Source organism: Adiantum capillus-veneris, chromosome 22, assembly GCF_014529385.1.
Source record: "Adiantum capillus-veneris isolate H3 chromosome 22, ASM1452938v2, whole genome shotgun sequence".
Lineage (NCBI taxonomy): Eukaryota > Viridiplantae > Streptophyta > Polypodiopsida > Polypodiales > Pteridaceae > Adiantum > Adiantum capillus-veneris.
Window position 1 is genome coordinate 34,187,212 of NC_140952.1, and position 17,311 is coordinate 34,204,522.

The 17,311-nt window shown below is 44.6% G+C and overlaps 1 protein-coding gene across 1 annotated transcript in view; it reads right to left on the reverse strand.

Moving 5' to 3' along the window:
* CPI1 (cyclopropyl isomerase) overlaps positions 1–17,311 on the reverse strand; it is a 77,247-nt gene that overhangs the window by 48,315 nt on the left and 11,621 nt on the right. Inside the window, exon 2 of the mRNA XM_086495647.1 lies at positions 11,292–11,425. Coding sequence (XP_086351773.1) covers positions 11,292–11,425 — 134 coding nt within the window. The remainder of the gene's footprint in view (positions 1–11,291; positions 11,426–17,311) is intronic.

Sequence of the window (17,311 nt, forward strand, 5' to 3'; positions counted from 1 at the left end):
AAGGATCAGCAGGACTTCCTTCGGAGAACACAGAGGGAGTATCTATGTGAGGAGAGTTGTTGAACAGCTTCCTAGCCCCCTATATTCTAGTAGCAGCTGCGATGAATTCCTCCAGAGTGGCGTCAGGTCGGAGGCTCTCCCGGAGTTTTTGCTGAGAGTTTTTTGGAAGCGCCTTCTCCACCCACTTCTTAACCATGAATTCATCGGGTTGCTGGGGAAGCTTGGCAACCAGAGACTTGGTTTTGGTCATAAGCTCCGCAAAAGTCTCCTCTGGCTGGAGCACCATGTTGGCCAACTCATCCAACACTTTCTCTTGGTAGTCACCCGGCTTGAAAGCTGCACAGAACTGTTGTCTTAAGTCTGCCCAAGTTGCAAAATGATTCTTTGCAAACTGGCTGTATCATTTGTCTGCTAAGCCGTCCAAGGTGGATGGAAAAAGTACCAGATAAGCATCTTCCCTGTTAAGACCACGTCCTCTACAGAGAGATACGAACCTCCATGCATGGTCGTCCGCATCTTCCGAGGAGAGTCCTTTGAAGGTGGGGAACTTGATGTTTACCTTGGCCAACACGCTAGCCAACGCCTCCATGGCCCCTTGTTGTAGCAGAATAGGAGAGAGCTTTACTCGAGAAGGTGATCTGGAAGATGTGGAACCGGATGAAGGAATGGGGAATGAAGGAATGGGAGATGAAGGAATGGGGGATGGCGTATGTGGAGGTAAGGTTGATGAGGTTAATGGACTTCTACTAGATACCACCGGGCGTCTTCTCTTATAGTGCTTCAGAGGGCTCAGTAATGTGCTTTGACGCTCAACTGACCGCCTTGTATGTGTCATGCAATGAACAGTGAACAGCACAGGTCTAACACAGAACAAGTGAGGATAGTGACTAGACCACCTGGTCCACGACCAGTGACTAGACCACCTAGCTGGCAGGACGAGGAGGGCTGGACCAGGGCGAGGACTAAACTAGGACCAAAGACAGGACGAGGAGGGCTGGACCAGGGCGAGGACTAGACCAGGACCAAAGACCAAGGGCCAAGGACGAGGACCAAGACTTGGACCAGGGCGAGAGAGGACCAGACTTGCAGACTATCTACACAGTGTAAGCAAGTGTGCAGAGCCAGGTAACAACCGATTAGCTTCACGATTTTATCCCCACAAGAGTGAGACTTCCTTTGAGGTCCCACAGTGATCGCCAAAATAAGAGCACCTGTAGCGCGGATAATGTGTCGTGCTCTCTACAATGGGTGGTCCTCAATGCAATGTGTGTGACAATCTCACTCAACTGAATCTCAGACTGAACAGAAAAGAAACAATAGACGCCAACAGAGCTCACAAAGACACAACAGCAGACCAGAACATATGACTCGACTATCTCAAAGACTGATATAGACTCTTGCGTGGCAACACACACAGCTCCAGCCCAGGACTCACAGGTACAATGGGGGTGTCGAGGCTTAGATGTGCTGGGATGGTGAAGACGTGCTCTATGTAAAGACCCACTCTAGATAACTCCGTACAAGATGATGCCACTGGCCCAAAATGACTACTCATATGTACCATCATCAAGAGCCACCAACGGCTCATAAAGAACATCATCTAAGTCTATCCCCACTGGGTGGCGGTGGTGACCTAGCCACGATGTCCACTAGACCACCCTGCCACGTGTCTCTGCCCAAATGTGAACCGACCAAACCAAAGCCCAACTGTAAACTACTGTCGTATGAAAGTGAAAGTGACTGTAGTAGCAGGCTACACCAGGACTCTACTTTGTAAATTTACCCTCTCAAAGTATAAAGAAATACCGAAAGGGGCGCCTATTTAGGGGCCAATCTAGTGTCTGACTCGCATACAGATGCATTCTAGCATCTGTATCCCATTCCCCTCTCTTGTGTCATTATAGCACAGGTAGAATAGACGACTAATAATGGGTGAAAGCTAAATCAAAGTTTGAAGTAAAGTCTACCGCCCTTTTTGAAGTTAACAGGCCGGTTACATGGTTCCATCGACGGGATTAAATCACTTTTTCCTCAAAAAGTGAGCCTTGGTCAGTTTGGGTTAAAGACACAGAGAGAGTTTGGGATGACCTTGAAAACACAAAGAGTTTGAAAGTAGATCGAGTGGATTTACAGGTGAAAAAGGCTACGACAATCTTTCTTTGGATACAAGTGAAAAAGGCTACGAGTCTTTCTTTGGATTTACAGGTGAGAAAGGCTACAAGAGTCTTTCTTTAGATACAGGTGAGAAAGGCTAGGAGTCTTTCTTTGGATACAGGATGGATGGCAACAAGGAAGAGGGTTCCTCTTCAAAGGATAGACAGCCTATTCCAACTGCACATGAAATTGGCGAGAGTTCAGGCCAAGCAGAGAAAGATTTGCAGATTGTTACTACTGTGACCATGTTCAAGCAATTGATGGAGAATCCAAGATTTATGGAGTTTATACAATCTTCATCAATAGCACATCAAGTTCAAGGCAGTTTTGGCATGCCAAGAACAGTGTTTAGGGGTATGCAAGGCATGGTGCCCAACCCCATGTATGCAAACATTGGTTTGCACCCAGGATTTCAAGGCACACAAGGTCAATTTGGGGTGTCACAAGGCAACTTGGGTATGGCTGGTTTTTCAATCCCATCAGTGAATATGACACCTTGACATCAACATGTTACTAGCCAAGGAGTACAGATGGCTCCCACACGTGTATCCATTATGCAAACTGTCTCTTTTGACAATTTGGAGTCAATGGATAAGCTAAAGCAATACAAAGAAGATAATCAGTGAGTCCATTGACACATTCAATGGCTTTGATGAGAGGACAAAGGTTTTCTCTTTCCTCGAACAGTTTGACAAAGCATTTGTTGGAAGGAGTCAGGAAAGCTGCCACTTTTCTGGAAAAAAATGCAAGTCAGTGGTGGAATACACTGTTGTTACAAGGACAGACTCCTTCCACTTGAAATGATTTCATACAGATACCGAATTAGCTAAAGGCTAATTCAAAACACGTACAGGATGATTTAACAAGATTTCTTGCGAGAAATCTCATGTAAGTCAAAGGGAAAGTAGTCCTACTGATGCAGAAGATCAAAGGCTACGAATTGGTGCGATTCGCACGCAAAACAGAGCCCGAAAGAAGAAAATACAGCATGCTGTATTTTTCTGCAGATTAGGGTTTTGACTCTATTTGATGCCTTTTTGTCCCAAGAGCTTCAAGGAAGCTAGAGGACAGTAATACAATTGATCTGGAGCATTTTAGCAGCTAAAAACAGAGAATTCAGCGTGCTGAATTTTCAGGACAGGTTTGCAAAAGTGCTCTATTATGCGTGGATAATCACTTAGATATGTGGATTTTTGGTTGTGAAGGTTTCTATTACACTTATGCTGCCAAAATTGGGTCAAATCAGCCCAATAAAAGTGACAGCATAAGGGTAGATCACAGGTTAATCTCCAAAGATCAAGATGAAGAGCAGAGAAAGATTGTTTTCGATGCTCAGTATGCAAATCAGTGATATTGCATAAAGGCTGAAATTGCCTGAGAGTTGGAAGATTCACAATGTGTTTCACGTGAGTCTTCTCAGACCCTATGTGGGTGATGTGCCAGAAGATATGCCAGCTGAAGATCAGCCGGAAGTCGAGGAACTTGACGAGATCTTGGTCCCGGAACAGATTTTGGCACATAAAGAAAGAAAAGAAAAGGCAAGGTTGCAAGGTGCTGTTTGGTAAAGTTCAAAAGCTGTTCACCTCTGGATGTCAAGTGGATGGAAAAAAGTGAACTTGCAGAGTCACTAAAAGTATGGGAACTTAAAACCTTGGTTTGCAACCCACCTTGACCCCTTGAGATTCAGAGCTACATGGATTGTCAGTGTGACAATGGCTTCTGAAAGAAATGATATACATGTTACTTAGTGGCAGAGTGTGACGCTTCCACTATGTCATTGGGACACGGTTCATACGTAGGCAATACATGTTTCAACGAGGTGTTGACTGTGAGCATGTATGTGTCGTACATGTGTCGACACGATGTCCGGACACCCGAGTGCTCACTGTAAGCATGTACGATATAGGTGCAAAAGAGGACGTTTGAGATTTCAAGAGGGGGGTATGTCACCAGCTAGTGGCAATTCCATTTTTGTTTATTTTCTCTTTCTTTGGGAAATTTCGTTTGTTTTACCTTTTGAAAACACCTCTTTGGAAATCTAACTGCCCTGCATTGCATAGCCAATGTGGAACTGTTCAGAAAGAGTCCAGGCCTGAGGGCTAAAGAGCACTAAGGTTAGACAAGGACTATGGTTAGTCAAAGTGGGGTCATTGGCCAGCCAAAGTGGAATCCTTTGCTACATAGGCTACATTTCAGTTCTGGGTGTGGCTGCAGTGTACAAAGAGGGGATGACCTAGAAGAATGTAATGGCAGAAACTCCTAAATTTTAGGGACTGCTATTTTTGGACAGCAAAATGTCTTCGCGTCATTACGTGCGGTTTGACATGGGGATCATTTTGTTACTCTGTGGCCAAATCAACAGAGGCTGCAGGTGAGATATTTTTAGACCCGAGGGTCTAAAGCGGGAAAATGCACAAATGAGTGACACTTGGCACTCTGAGGCCAGTTTACTACTTAAAGAGAAGGCAAAAACGTGATTTTCAGCTGTGAGCTCGTTTTTGAGTGTTGTCACAGGTGGGAGAGCTTCAATGGAGTGTTGGCTTACCCTCTATGTACAGTGAGGTGCAGGATGTCATGACCTGCACACCTCTCACTGCTCTCTCTCTCCCCTATTCTTTATGGTTATGCCCCTCTAGTGGGCTCATCAGATTGACCATGTACAGTCTTGTGGTTTGATGCTCTATTGCTGAGGCAAGAGCCTCCCTGAACAGGAATAGGAGTAGCTAACTGCTACTCCAAAGCAGGAAAACGAGAGGGTGATAACCTTTCAAGTAAACACACAAAAAATCAGCACTGTTTTATTGCTGATTTTGGGCTGTTTTGGGACTGTTTTGTGCTCGGAATCATGCCAGAATCAAGGGGCACGTAGTCCAAGGCATTGGGAACAGTGCAAGGACAGTTGACAGCTGAAATTAGGTCAAAAACAGGTCCTAACCAGAAAATACAACGGTCTGAAATTTACTGTTTTGCAGCCGTATGGATGCCAGATACATTGGGAACAGTGCCCAATTGTCAGAGAACACTTCTGGGAAGTGTTGGGGCTCAAAACAAGTGAAAAACCAGAAATTCCAGCGAGCTGTAATTGCTCTTTTTGAGTTGGAATCAGAGGGTTTATGCCAGTGGAAGTGAGTTCCGGTAGGGGAATTGGTTTCGCGCAAGTTTTTGGGCTGTTATGCTGCCGAAATTTGGCCAAATCAAGTGGTATCTAGTTGGATATAGACAAAGGATTCCCAGGACTCTACTTTGTAAATTTACCCTCTCAAAGTATAAAGAAATACCGAAAGGGACGCCTATTTAGGGGCCAATCTAGTGTCTGACTCGCATACAGATGCAGTTAGCATCTGTATCCCATTCCCCTCTCTTGTGTCATTATAGCACAGGTAGAATAGACGACTAATAATGGGTGAAAGCTAAATCAAGGTTTGAAGTAAAGTCTACCGTCCTTTTTGAAGTTAACAGACCGGTTTCAGACTCTCTCACAAATTGTGCGATTATATCATTCAACTACGCCATTTGATGCAGGCTTATCAGGAACTGTCAATTCCCTCTTAATGTCATACATCCACAAAACTTATTGAACTCATTAGAGAGATACTCTCCCCCATTATCCGTTCTGATTGCTTTCAATTTAACCAATATGGATGGTAACAAAAGCATGAAACCATTTCAAAGCATTCAACACTTCAGTTTTGCTCTTTAATACATACACCCATGACTTTTTACTGAAATCATCAATGAAAGTAGCAAAATACCATGCACCCAATGTGAATTAACAGGCATAGTGCGTACATCAGAGTGTACTAAATCAAGAGCATTAGACTTCTTAGCGACCCCAAAGTAATAAGAAGACTTCACATGTTTTCTATAAATACAATCATTACAAAAGTCGAGACCAGGGCCTTTTACATCAAATCTCCCTAAAGAGAAGAGAACCTGAAGAATTTTCTAGCTCATACAGCCAAGTCTTTTGTGCCAAAGCTCTATTTGAGAATGGACTTTAGCTACAACCAAAAACTTGCTAGGTAATGCTTCACGATACAAATAGTATAAAGTAACCTTCTTGCTGCCTTTTACAATCAGCAAAGAACCCTTCTGTACTTGCCAAGACCCACCACCAAAAGTAGTGAAATAACGTTTAGCATCTAGCTGCCCCACAAATAACAAACTTTTCTTTATGCCAAGGACATATCTCACGTCTTGCAAAACCAGCTCTTGGCAGTTTTCAAGAGCCAAGTGAATGGTGCCCGCACCCTCTATTTCACATGCATGGTTGTTGCCTAAGTAAACCTTGCCTAGGCAACCTTTAGCATAGAAAGAAAACGACTCCAAAGAGGGAGTAATGTAAAAAGAGGACTCGTTGTCCACTATCCAAGATTGGGACAGCCCATCATGAGCTGAAAGTAAAGCATCAATCACTTCCCTTTAAGTGATGTGCATATTACCTATTGTTGCCATAACATCTCCATTAAAGCATGAAGCTGCACAACAAGCACTTCTTCAGTGTCAGGAAGCTCTTCAACGACCACACTAGATGCGACATTTGCTTTTGCCACTTCTTTTGAGGAAGAGTTGTCATCATCTTTCTTGTCATCCTTTGTTTTCTTTCCCTGTTGTGTCTTTCTTTTTTGCTCTTTCTTCTTGTAGTATCGGCAATCAGCCTTTTTGTACCCTTTACGTCCATATTGATAGCAAGTAACATCCTTTGTTTGCCCTTGCTTCTACTTCTACTTTTACCTTTACTTGTTGCATTCCCCCTCTTTTCAGATCTGCCTCTAACTTGATAAGCTGAGCCATTGCTTTCACCACTAGACTTCCTCCTCATTTCTTCATTCAGGATAGAGTCCCGAACACCATCAAAGGTTAAAGCAAAGTTGTTGCTAAGTGAAACAACCAAAGATTCCCAGATATCGGGTAAAGTCATCAACAAGAAAATAGCCTTCAATTTATCATCAAAGCTGGCAGACTTGAAACCTACAACTAACTCAAAATCCCGTGAAAGAACTCAAATGCTCAGATGCTGGCTTAGCATCCAACTCCATGTTCACAAGTTTACGCATAAAGTGCACTTGATTCACAGGAGTTGTATTTTCATAAGTATCCTTTAGCTTATTCTATATAGCATAAGCCATATCAAGACGATAAATGTCTCTAAGTACATCATCAAACACAACCATTTTGATGTTTGCAATGGCCTTCTTGTTGAGTCTAGCCCAATCCTTATCCGGCATGGTTGCAGGCTTAGTTTCCAAGAGCGCATCATCGCAGTCCTTGAGAAACAAAATGGCTTGCATTTTGTCCTTACACAGATCAAAGCTTGTACCATCAAACCTCTTGATTTCAAGAAGGGATTTAGTGTCACTGCTATCAGAAACATTAGTAGCCATATTTTAGCAATGCACTTAAGGTACAAATGCTGCAATTTATGACAGTAAATAACCAGCTGAATATTCATCCAAATGCATTCCAATTTCTCAGGAAGATTAAGAGCAAGGATCACCACCAGTACGCCCCAAATGCATATACAGCAGTAAATGTGATGATTTTCAGCAAAGTAGCTGAAATTTCAGCATACATAACACGCATGCATCACTGTCGAGTGATCCGACTTCAGTAATATTACCATAAATACATTTGCAATAATCCCAGATCTACTAATGATCTCTAGAACAGTTGCAACATGAATATTCAGCAATATATTAACTCGATGAGAGTTACCCAACACATGTAATGCATACATAAAAGTTCGTATCAATTTCTGATACGCAAAACATCAAAGAATCTCTGCAATTTCTCCAAATTCTCACAAATAGGAGGTAAATACGCAGTTTACAACACAAAATTTGCTTCAATAATATCCCCAAAGTGTACTACACATATCAGTTTTGCCAAAATCCATAAATTTCAGCAAAAGCCCCAGAACTTTTCGCATCAATTTTGCTGAAATCCATAATTTCAGCAAAAGCCCCAAAATATCACTGACAACACTTTCCCAATCGCATTAATACATAATCCCAAGAGAAAAATACGGGGATATCCAGAAAAATTTTGACAAAGTTTGCAAAAGCCCCAAATTTCTCAGGTTCGTACGTGCACAATGTCAATGAAATCGACTCAGCTGAGTGAAACTTCACTGATGCATGAAAAGCCCCAAAATTTTCGAAGCTTCTATGCACCCAATCTGCAATTTTTGACTCAGATTTTGCTATTGTGCAAGAACAGCACGAGGGCTCTTAATTCACAAGTGAATTGAGGTTTGCCTTGTCCTGAGTGAAAAGATTCGGGCTGCCTCAGCTCTGCAAACAACTTGTGCATGCAGCATTTTGATTTTTCTGGCTGCTGTGTGCGTGGAAGTGAGTGGAACACGAAGGCTCTGTTACCAATTTGATAGAGCACCAGGGGTTGCAGGGTGTTGGAGCGTTGTAGAGCAGCGTACAGCACAGAAGAACTAGCGTGAGAGAGAGGACGAACGCAAAGATAGTGTGTACTGTTTCGATAGCACACAAGGAATCAAAAAATAAATTTTATATGCTTTAGGGTAAAGGGTGTGTTCACACCCTGTGTGAGTTTATACTTGAGGTGAAGGGCCTTTACACCCAGCATCACAACAACATAACAGCCTTGACTCCCTAATCTATTCCCAGGAGATATTGGAGCCACCATCGAACAGGAATCACAAACTTCTTTAGAGCTGCCACTGGACACCGAGAGGAGTTACTACCACAGCAGAGCTCGTCGCCTCACACCAGAGGCACATTGATCGACCGAGCGATTGAGCTGGGGAGACCCAGACGCCCACGATTGCGGAGGACTACACAGCATCGACGGAGGCTGCATCAGAGGATTCGGATCACTTTGGCTCGACATGCACGACGCCCGATCAAACTACTGACCATGGAGGAGATTGATGAGATCCACCAGCGACCAATGCTGGATCTCCTGTGATCTAGCTATCCCAGCTAGCTGTTTAGCTACTTAGTTCACACCTAGCAGTTCAGGATTCCATAGTATTTTATGTTTTCATTTTGTCATTTTGTCATCTTGTTACTCTGACTTTGTATCAGATCCACCACATTGTAACTTTCTGGTCTCATAGGTCACTCTGGCCTTTTGAAGACGTTAATATAACATCTCTCTCTCTCTCTCTCTCTCTCTCTCTCTCTCATAATAAAATAAACATCTTAAGGACAAAGCCTCAAGATAAATGTACAAAGCTGATCATCATAGAGATGTGATCCCCCAAAATGTCCATAAAAATAACCTATAATTGCCCAAGATTACTTCTTGGTCTTCAACATGAGTCTCTCAAAATTTCGAACATATACATTTCTTAGCGATCAAAGCTCTCATACCATGTCATGAGCACAGCAAGAGGAACATCATCTCTATCGGAATTGCATGAATGTACAATAGTATCCCCAGGAACCCTATGGGGCTCAACAAAAGCAGGTGGTATCTCATCCGAAGAAGAGCAAGCCTACAGACGTCATTGTGGAGGCTCTTGCACACTAATTGGAGGCACCTCTATCTAGGGAAGGGTCAAACAGTGTCAAGCCTTTTTGAGGACGCAAAAATTGAACCAAATTTTTTTAAAAGCTTATCAACTTACATTTATGCATGGTATATGGATGGCGCAATGTACATACTATGCATTGCACTATCCACATACATATTGTACATAACTTCGTGCATTCTTTGACAGCGGTCGCCTATGTACATGCTTTTTGGGAGTTGGTTCCTTAGATGCAACGCCTTTTTTCTTGGGATGCTTTAAAACATGTAAAAAAGGTTTCTTTGATGTAAATAAGTGATGTCCAATGTGGCCAAGTTGGCATCTCGCCTAGAAAGTTTGTCATGTGCAATGATGGACTTAATGTAGAAACTGGCGTGCAGACCCGTCAAAAATGCATTAAAGGCCATTGAAAGTGTACGTATATGGGGTTCCGCCTTTGGAGCTGAAATATGATTTGGGACTTTCCTCACCTATATTAGATTTTTTGGCTCTCAAAAGGTCATTTTAGGGTTTAAAATTGTTAGACAGAGCGGTAACACTATCTAAAAAAAGATAAAAATGGGACAAAAGTCATGGAAAATGAGTGGCATCTCACAGTGCCATGACAATCAAGTTGGTGGAGGGAGGGGGGGGGAGGGGGGGGGCGGGGCGCTTGCTTAGTTCAAAACTCAACACTTTTATGCATTATTAAGGAGAAGATCAAAGCTTCTATGTGGTGCTCCTATGTAGTCCAACCTTCCTTCCTTCATATTTTGGGGTGTGTGAGGGAGTAAATTAGGGTCTCCTCTCTTCAAATTTGTATGTAGGGTTGTGTATGAGAGTGTTGGAGCTCTCATAGATGTGTGTTGGTGGAGAATTGAGGGGATTTTCTGCAAAACAAATTAGAGCTACGACTGTCTCATAGGAGACGAGGCTAGATGATTCGATAAGAGAGATTGGAGTTTTTTGTTGTTCTTGAAGGTTTTTGGAAGTGGATGGTTTTTGGCTGAGAAAATGGTGTTTTTGGTGTTTCTCTTTGTTGGCTTGGTTGGAGTGTCCTCGAAATTCCAAGCCCAAGCTTCACAATTCGTCCCATAAGTGTTTTGGGTTAGCGGGTGCTTGTAATTTCCAAAAGGCGAGGCTTGAGTTGGGAGAAAGGAGACCACCTTGTGTGTTTGGCTGAGGTTTTATGTTTTGAGAGTGTGTTTTCCAAACGGCAAGGAGGCTAAGCTATAGAGGTGCCCCAAATTTTGCTTCCCTTGTCAAAAGCAATGAGAGATTGTTATTAGGCAGTGGGAGGTGTCGGGTTGTGACCGATAGGGTTAGAGCAGCTAAAGAGTTCAGCACGAGACTTCTGCACAACACACCTCACATCACAAAAGTATGGCGCTTCGGAGATGAGAAGCTGGCTTATAGCCCCATGCGGTGCATCCATTCATAAATTGGTAAAATTGCTGCAATGAGTGGTGTTGAAGTAACAAGGAATAGATCTAAATGCAAAATGAGCAAATCATATATTAGGTATGATACTGACCAATCCAAAAACCAACTACCACACATGCATGGACAAAGACTACTCCAACAAGTACTCAACTTAATCTAAGGTCTATAAAAAGCAAGAACAATCTATTCCTAGCATGAAACATACCTCATATAAATGGAATGGTACAACAATGCCAAGGCACAAAATAAGCCAAAATGGAGTATAGAATAGAAAGAAAAGCTCCCCCCATCTTTTGCTTGGTGTTGAAGCAAGCCATAGACTCTCTGATTTTTTCTGATCTACACACACTCAAACATGGTAGGGGACAAAAAACTTGAGTTGCACACAAAAACAAAAAATTAACTAGCATGAGTGACAAAAAATCATTCAAAAAAGAGAAAAACCTAAGTTAACCTGATAATTCCCTCATGTATCTCCCAATATGAAAGGTGTTAGTTTTCGATCTTTAACATTGTCTAAATATATCACAGGACATTCATCAAAGAGTTACAAGTCAATCACTCGTGTGAATCAAGATGCAATCCTCACCGTTAAAAGGAACCTAAGATCGCATAAGCGAGGGAAGGTGTACATGACCACCACAAATGACAAGGGCAACTACACCCACTCATGTCTACCCATAAAAGTAGCTAAGTTATTTAGTATATTATAGAAATCTCCAAAAACTACAACAAAAGAAACTACTAAAACTGTTTGCCCTTGTTCTTTAGAGAGCATAGAAATGTATTAGTAAATGATGTTGCTACTAGAAGTGATAACTATACGTTGTAATCATACATTTTTCAAAAAGCTTTAGGTTGCACTAAGAATGATCTTGCTCCTAGAACGAAGCAGTTAACTAATTATTGTGAACGTAAAAACTTTTTACAAGATGAGGGATTTGATTTGAACCCTCCCAATATAGTCCATGGCATACTACAAGTTTACAAAAAATGAAAGACAAAACTTGAAAAATTAGAAGGATCCTGCCCTATTCAATACGTGCTATTCATTATAAAGTTTCTAATAATTTTTACTCGTGTCCATTTTGTGTTTAAAATTTCTCAGAGGCATATTAACAGCACAAGCAGACACTAAAAAGAATAGAATGGATTCAAAATGAAGTCCCCATGCTCTATTTAGAGACAAAAGGAGTGAAATCGAGTATCCTTGAGTCCTTACAGCAAGGTTGATACTTAATTTGACAAAAAGATGCACCTAGTAGGTGTAATCACTGGGCATCTTGTGTAATTTTAAGTTTCTACACCAATACATGTATGCTAACCTACAGTATAAACACTACTCGCCTTTCTCCTAAAATGGTTTGTAGGGAAAATTACTTGGAAGACGAAGATGCGGACGCTCACTGCTGTTGACCCTCGCCATCGCGCACCCTCCCCTTGACCTTCCTTGTTTGTAGCCCTCCCCCCCCCCCCTTCTCCCCCTCCCGCTGCTCGTGCTACCTCCTCCTCACGCAACCCACCCACCCCGAACCCTGCTTCAAGTTTCCTCGGTCCTGCCTCACAGCCCCTTCCCACTTGAGCTCCCTGCGGGCTGATTTCAGCCTATTGGTAGCCTTCCACATCATCCTTGCCTTCTTTTTCAGCAACAGACACAGAATCGCGGCCCCTGCTTCACCTTAGAGGAACTCTATTAAAGCCCCCTCGTCCAACACCACCGAGCGGACCCTTCGACTTGCTCTTTCGTCAAAAGAGCACGTGAGCCTGATGGCCGAGGCGGAACGTCTTCAAGCCACCTCGGTCATCTGCAAGATCGTTGGCACACGGCCCGGCAAAGGTGAGGTTCGAGACGTGATAGAGTTTGAGTCTCCAGGGATCGCAACCAAAGTGATTTCGATGAGCCCTTTCAGCATTTGGCCGAGCTTACTTCAGACAGTAGCATCATGGCCTCGACCCGGCTTCAAATGTGCCTATCTCAATTTGCTTTCCAAGTTTGAGACAGGAGTACCTCCCCCTACTTTCCAGGATCAGTTCCATGATTGGGATGGTCTTCGAGAACCCACCCACTTCAGCTTCAGTTGTGGTCAAGGCCACAGGGTTACCCTCTAGGCGGGTTCTTGTTCGGGACGCGCACACATTCCCGAAGATGGTTTTACTACCTCGGGTGAGCAGTGGTTGTGGATCAGACAGAATGTGGAGCATTTGGGCCTCCCAGACCAGTGTTTCATTTGCAAAGAGATCGGCCATCTTGCCAAGGCCTGTCCACACAGGAGACCTCAATCAGCTCCACAACCACATGCCCCCAAGGCGGGCCCCTCTTCGAGTGTCAAGGTTCCCCCTACCAAGGCTTCGAAGGCCCCCAGAGAGCTAGCTCCAGCAGCGACAAATAGCCAAACTGAGGAGGGATGACAGCAAGTTTGGGGCCGCTATCAGCAGGGCCAGGCACCTCGCTCGAGTGGTCGTGCCATATTTCCTCGCCAAGAGTGGGTCCCCACAGGAAACCGATTCAAGCCTCCACAGCACGAGACTGCCTAAGACCCCTCACCCTCCACTTCTTCTGGGCAGGAGGACCCGTCCTACACCCTCCCCCTCCCCCCACCCCCCCAAAAGCCTCCTCTAGTCCACCCCCATCCCCCTCTTGCTTTCCCACGCATGACATTTCCCTTCCCCCCCTCGCCGTCTCTCCCTCGCCACCTTCAGCTCCCCCTCTCTCTCCTCCTGCTATTGGGTCCGAGCGAATTCCTGCGGCATGCCACTCCTTGGGCAGCTCTTTTGTTGCAAGCGGGCTGGCTCAAGAGAGGCAGCCTTTCCTTTGACCTCCCCTCCTGGTTGAGACCTCCGCATTTGGGGTTATCCCAATGGGGCCTCTCCAGTTTCAACATCAACAGACGGTGGGATTTCTTCAGCTACGCCTTCACTTGGTTCCACGGTGACCCCCATGCTGACCTAGAGGGAGCTTGCTTTTAAATATGTCTTGTTGCTTGCAACACGTGGCATAGATACTTTACACTCTACAGTGGAATACTCTTTTCCATTGTGTGGTTGGGACCAGCAGGATTGGACCTTGGATTCGACACATGGCTGGCTCCACTCTCAAACCCTTGAGTTCTCCCATCACATAGGGGACCTTAGGATCACTGATTTGGTGCAGACATCTAGCCGTTGGCCAAGTTCACAGTGATATTGCCTAATGCCACAGGCTGCAAACCTTGGTGGCCATCCGCAATCCCACGTGGAGAAGGATCCAAAGGTGCATCAAATCAGCCCCGGAGGTGCCTAAGGCCTCGTCTTGAGGAGCTACCGAGGTGATTCTCATCATTCGAGTCAGTAGAGTCTGCACTTGAGGTATGGCATTGTGTGTACATTCCACTTACGCAATCTAAAGCAAATACCACATTAGCAACGGTGTGGGGAGCCCTTGAGAGGGTTGGTTGGGACCCCATCGGGTGTTGCTCTCCTCTTCTCTCTCCTCTCTCCCTCTACACATCTATTGCATTCTCTCAACCCCTCTCTCCAAGGGAAAGTAAAAGGAACCATCATTCAAGCACAAAGTAATCAATAATGCAAGGACAAAAAGAAAGGATTTTGTGGAGTAAAACTAGATCTTCACCATTGCAATTCCGCTGCACCTAAAACCGGTCACCATGCAAGTTCAAGGAAACCTTCTGGGCTTCTTGAACATTTATGCACCCAACCATGCGAGTGCACGGGTTGAGTTTTTTCGTCGCATATTGTGAAGCCTCTTCTTCATGCATAGCAGTGGTGCATTGGGGGGGACTTCAACATGTTGGAGAATCCCTCGGATAGGATTGGAGGCAGTCATGGTACTGCTCACGGGGCTGAGCTAGCTGCATGGGAGCGCCTATGTATGACAATGAGGATTTCATATGTATGGCAGCATGCAGGCTTTTTACAGCCCTCCGATAGCCTCTCATTCTCTCAATCAGACCACAGAGTGGGGGGTGTTGTGAGAGTGAGCAACGGAGAGGGTGTGAGCCACACGTGTCGAAAACCCTGGAGGGAGAGAGAGAAATGAAATGAAATGTTATATTAACGTCTTCAAAAGGCCAAAATGACCTATGAGACCAATCTGTTACAAAATGAGAGAGAAAACTGCAAATGATGCTCTCAATACACAATCTCGATGACTACAAGACCCTAAGCATTCTTCTACTTATAGAATCTTAGGTTGAGGTAGGGCAAAATGTGTAAATGGTGCAAAAAACATAAAAGCCCAAAAATTGGCTAAAAATGTGTGCACCCAGCCAGGCTCAGAAAATGACCGGCCGGACACGTGCTAAAAGTGTCCGCCCATGCAATCTACATGATGCAGCATGGGTGGCCAACCCAGGACAATCACTAGCCGTACAAAATGGCGAAGCAATGGTGGTGTAACTCTAACACCCCCTCTCAGCACCGGATGCTGAGACAACACAGATGAGTCGAAGGTGAGAAGCCAAGGTCCACTGAGGTACAGCCTTCGTGAAGATGTCTGCTGCATTGTCCGCTGTAGGAACATACTCCAAATGAAAATCTCTAGCCAAAACCCGCTCCCGAACATAGTGGTACTGCACCTCAATGTGCTTTGTCCAAGCGTCAAAGATAGGGTTCTTGGCAATAGCAATGCAACTCTAATTGTCGCACAAAAGACGAGTCATAGCAATCTAGGGAAAACATAACTCTCCCAGTAATCTTCGTAGCCATATGGCCTCACAAGCAGCATAGCAAGCTTCTCTGTACTCCGCCTCTGTGGAAGATAGCGCAACAGTGGGTTGCCGCTTACTGCTCCATGAAATGGGTCCCGAGCCGAGTGTGAAAACTACTCATGTAGTAGAGCACCGAGTATCTGGATTTCCTACCCAATCTGAATCGCACCAACCAAGTAAGGTGCAACCCTTGGAACGACCATAGAACACACCATGGTCCAAGGTGCCGTTGATGTACCGCAAAGTACGATGGGCACACTACCAATGTCGCTGATGAGGTCGGGTGTTGAAGGAACTGAGGACGAAACTGTGTAACCGATGTCTGGTCGGGAATAAGTCAGCCATAGGAGGCAGCCCACAACATTTCTGTCCTGCTCCAAATCAATCCGTGGGAAAGGATCATGAAGCGATATGTTCTCTCCGGGCTCAAGAGGAGTGTCAATCGGTTTGCAGTCTAACATCTGGAATCTCTCCAAGATAGCCTTCGCATACTTCCGCTGAAAAAAGAAGATGTCGTCTGGTGTCTGAAAGATCTTGAATCCAAGAAAATAGTGAAGAAGCCCGAGATCAGTCATCTCGAAACGTGTCTCCATAGCTTTCATGATCGACTTGATCCTGCTAGTCCATGAGCCTGTGGAAATGAGATCGTCCACATAAACAATCACTATCGCAACCAAAGAGCCATCAGAGACAACATAACAGTTGGAATCTGATGAGGTACGTCATAACCCAGCTTCACGAGAAACCTGTCAAGTGTGAGGTACCACTCTCGTCCTGCCTGCTTCAGTCCATACAATTGCTTTCCACAACTGATAGACCCAATCCTCCTTGCCTGGTATACGAAACCCAAGAGGTTGCTCCACATAAACTTCTTTATCCAAATCTCCATTTAGAAACGCACTTTTGACATCCATCTGGAAGATAGGCCAACCAAAGTTGGCTGCGAGAGAAAACATTGTGCGTATGGTAGTTATGCGAGCAGTGGGAGCAAAGGTCTCATCAAAGTCCACGCCTAGTCTCTGTGTGAAACCCCGAGCAACAATTCTCGCCTTGTGTTTGCCGAGGGAACCATTGGCCTTGTCCTTTGTCTTGAAAATCCATTTCGTAGAAACCACCTTCCGCTTGTTGGGCCTGGGAACCAAAGTTCAGGCTTTATTCCGCTCGATAGCATCCATCTCTGTCAGCATGGCACGCTTCCAACAATCATGCTGGAGTGTTTCCTCCACCGAGGAAGGCTCAACTGTTGAAGCCTGAATCTGAAACATGAGTGCAAAGTTCACGAACTCTGCGCCATCATAAACTTGCCTCTGCTTGAGGCGTACAGAACGTCGAGGTTGTCCAAGGTCTAGCGGGTCTGGTAACTTCGTGACTCCAGAGGAAGAGACCGTAGAGTAGAGCCAACCAGGTACTAACTTCTCCTTGCGAGGTGGGACCGCCTCCACTGAAGGAGAACCATCATCCATATCAAAATCGAAATCTGACATGGCATGATCGGGTGAAATAATTGGCTGCACAGTAG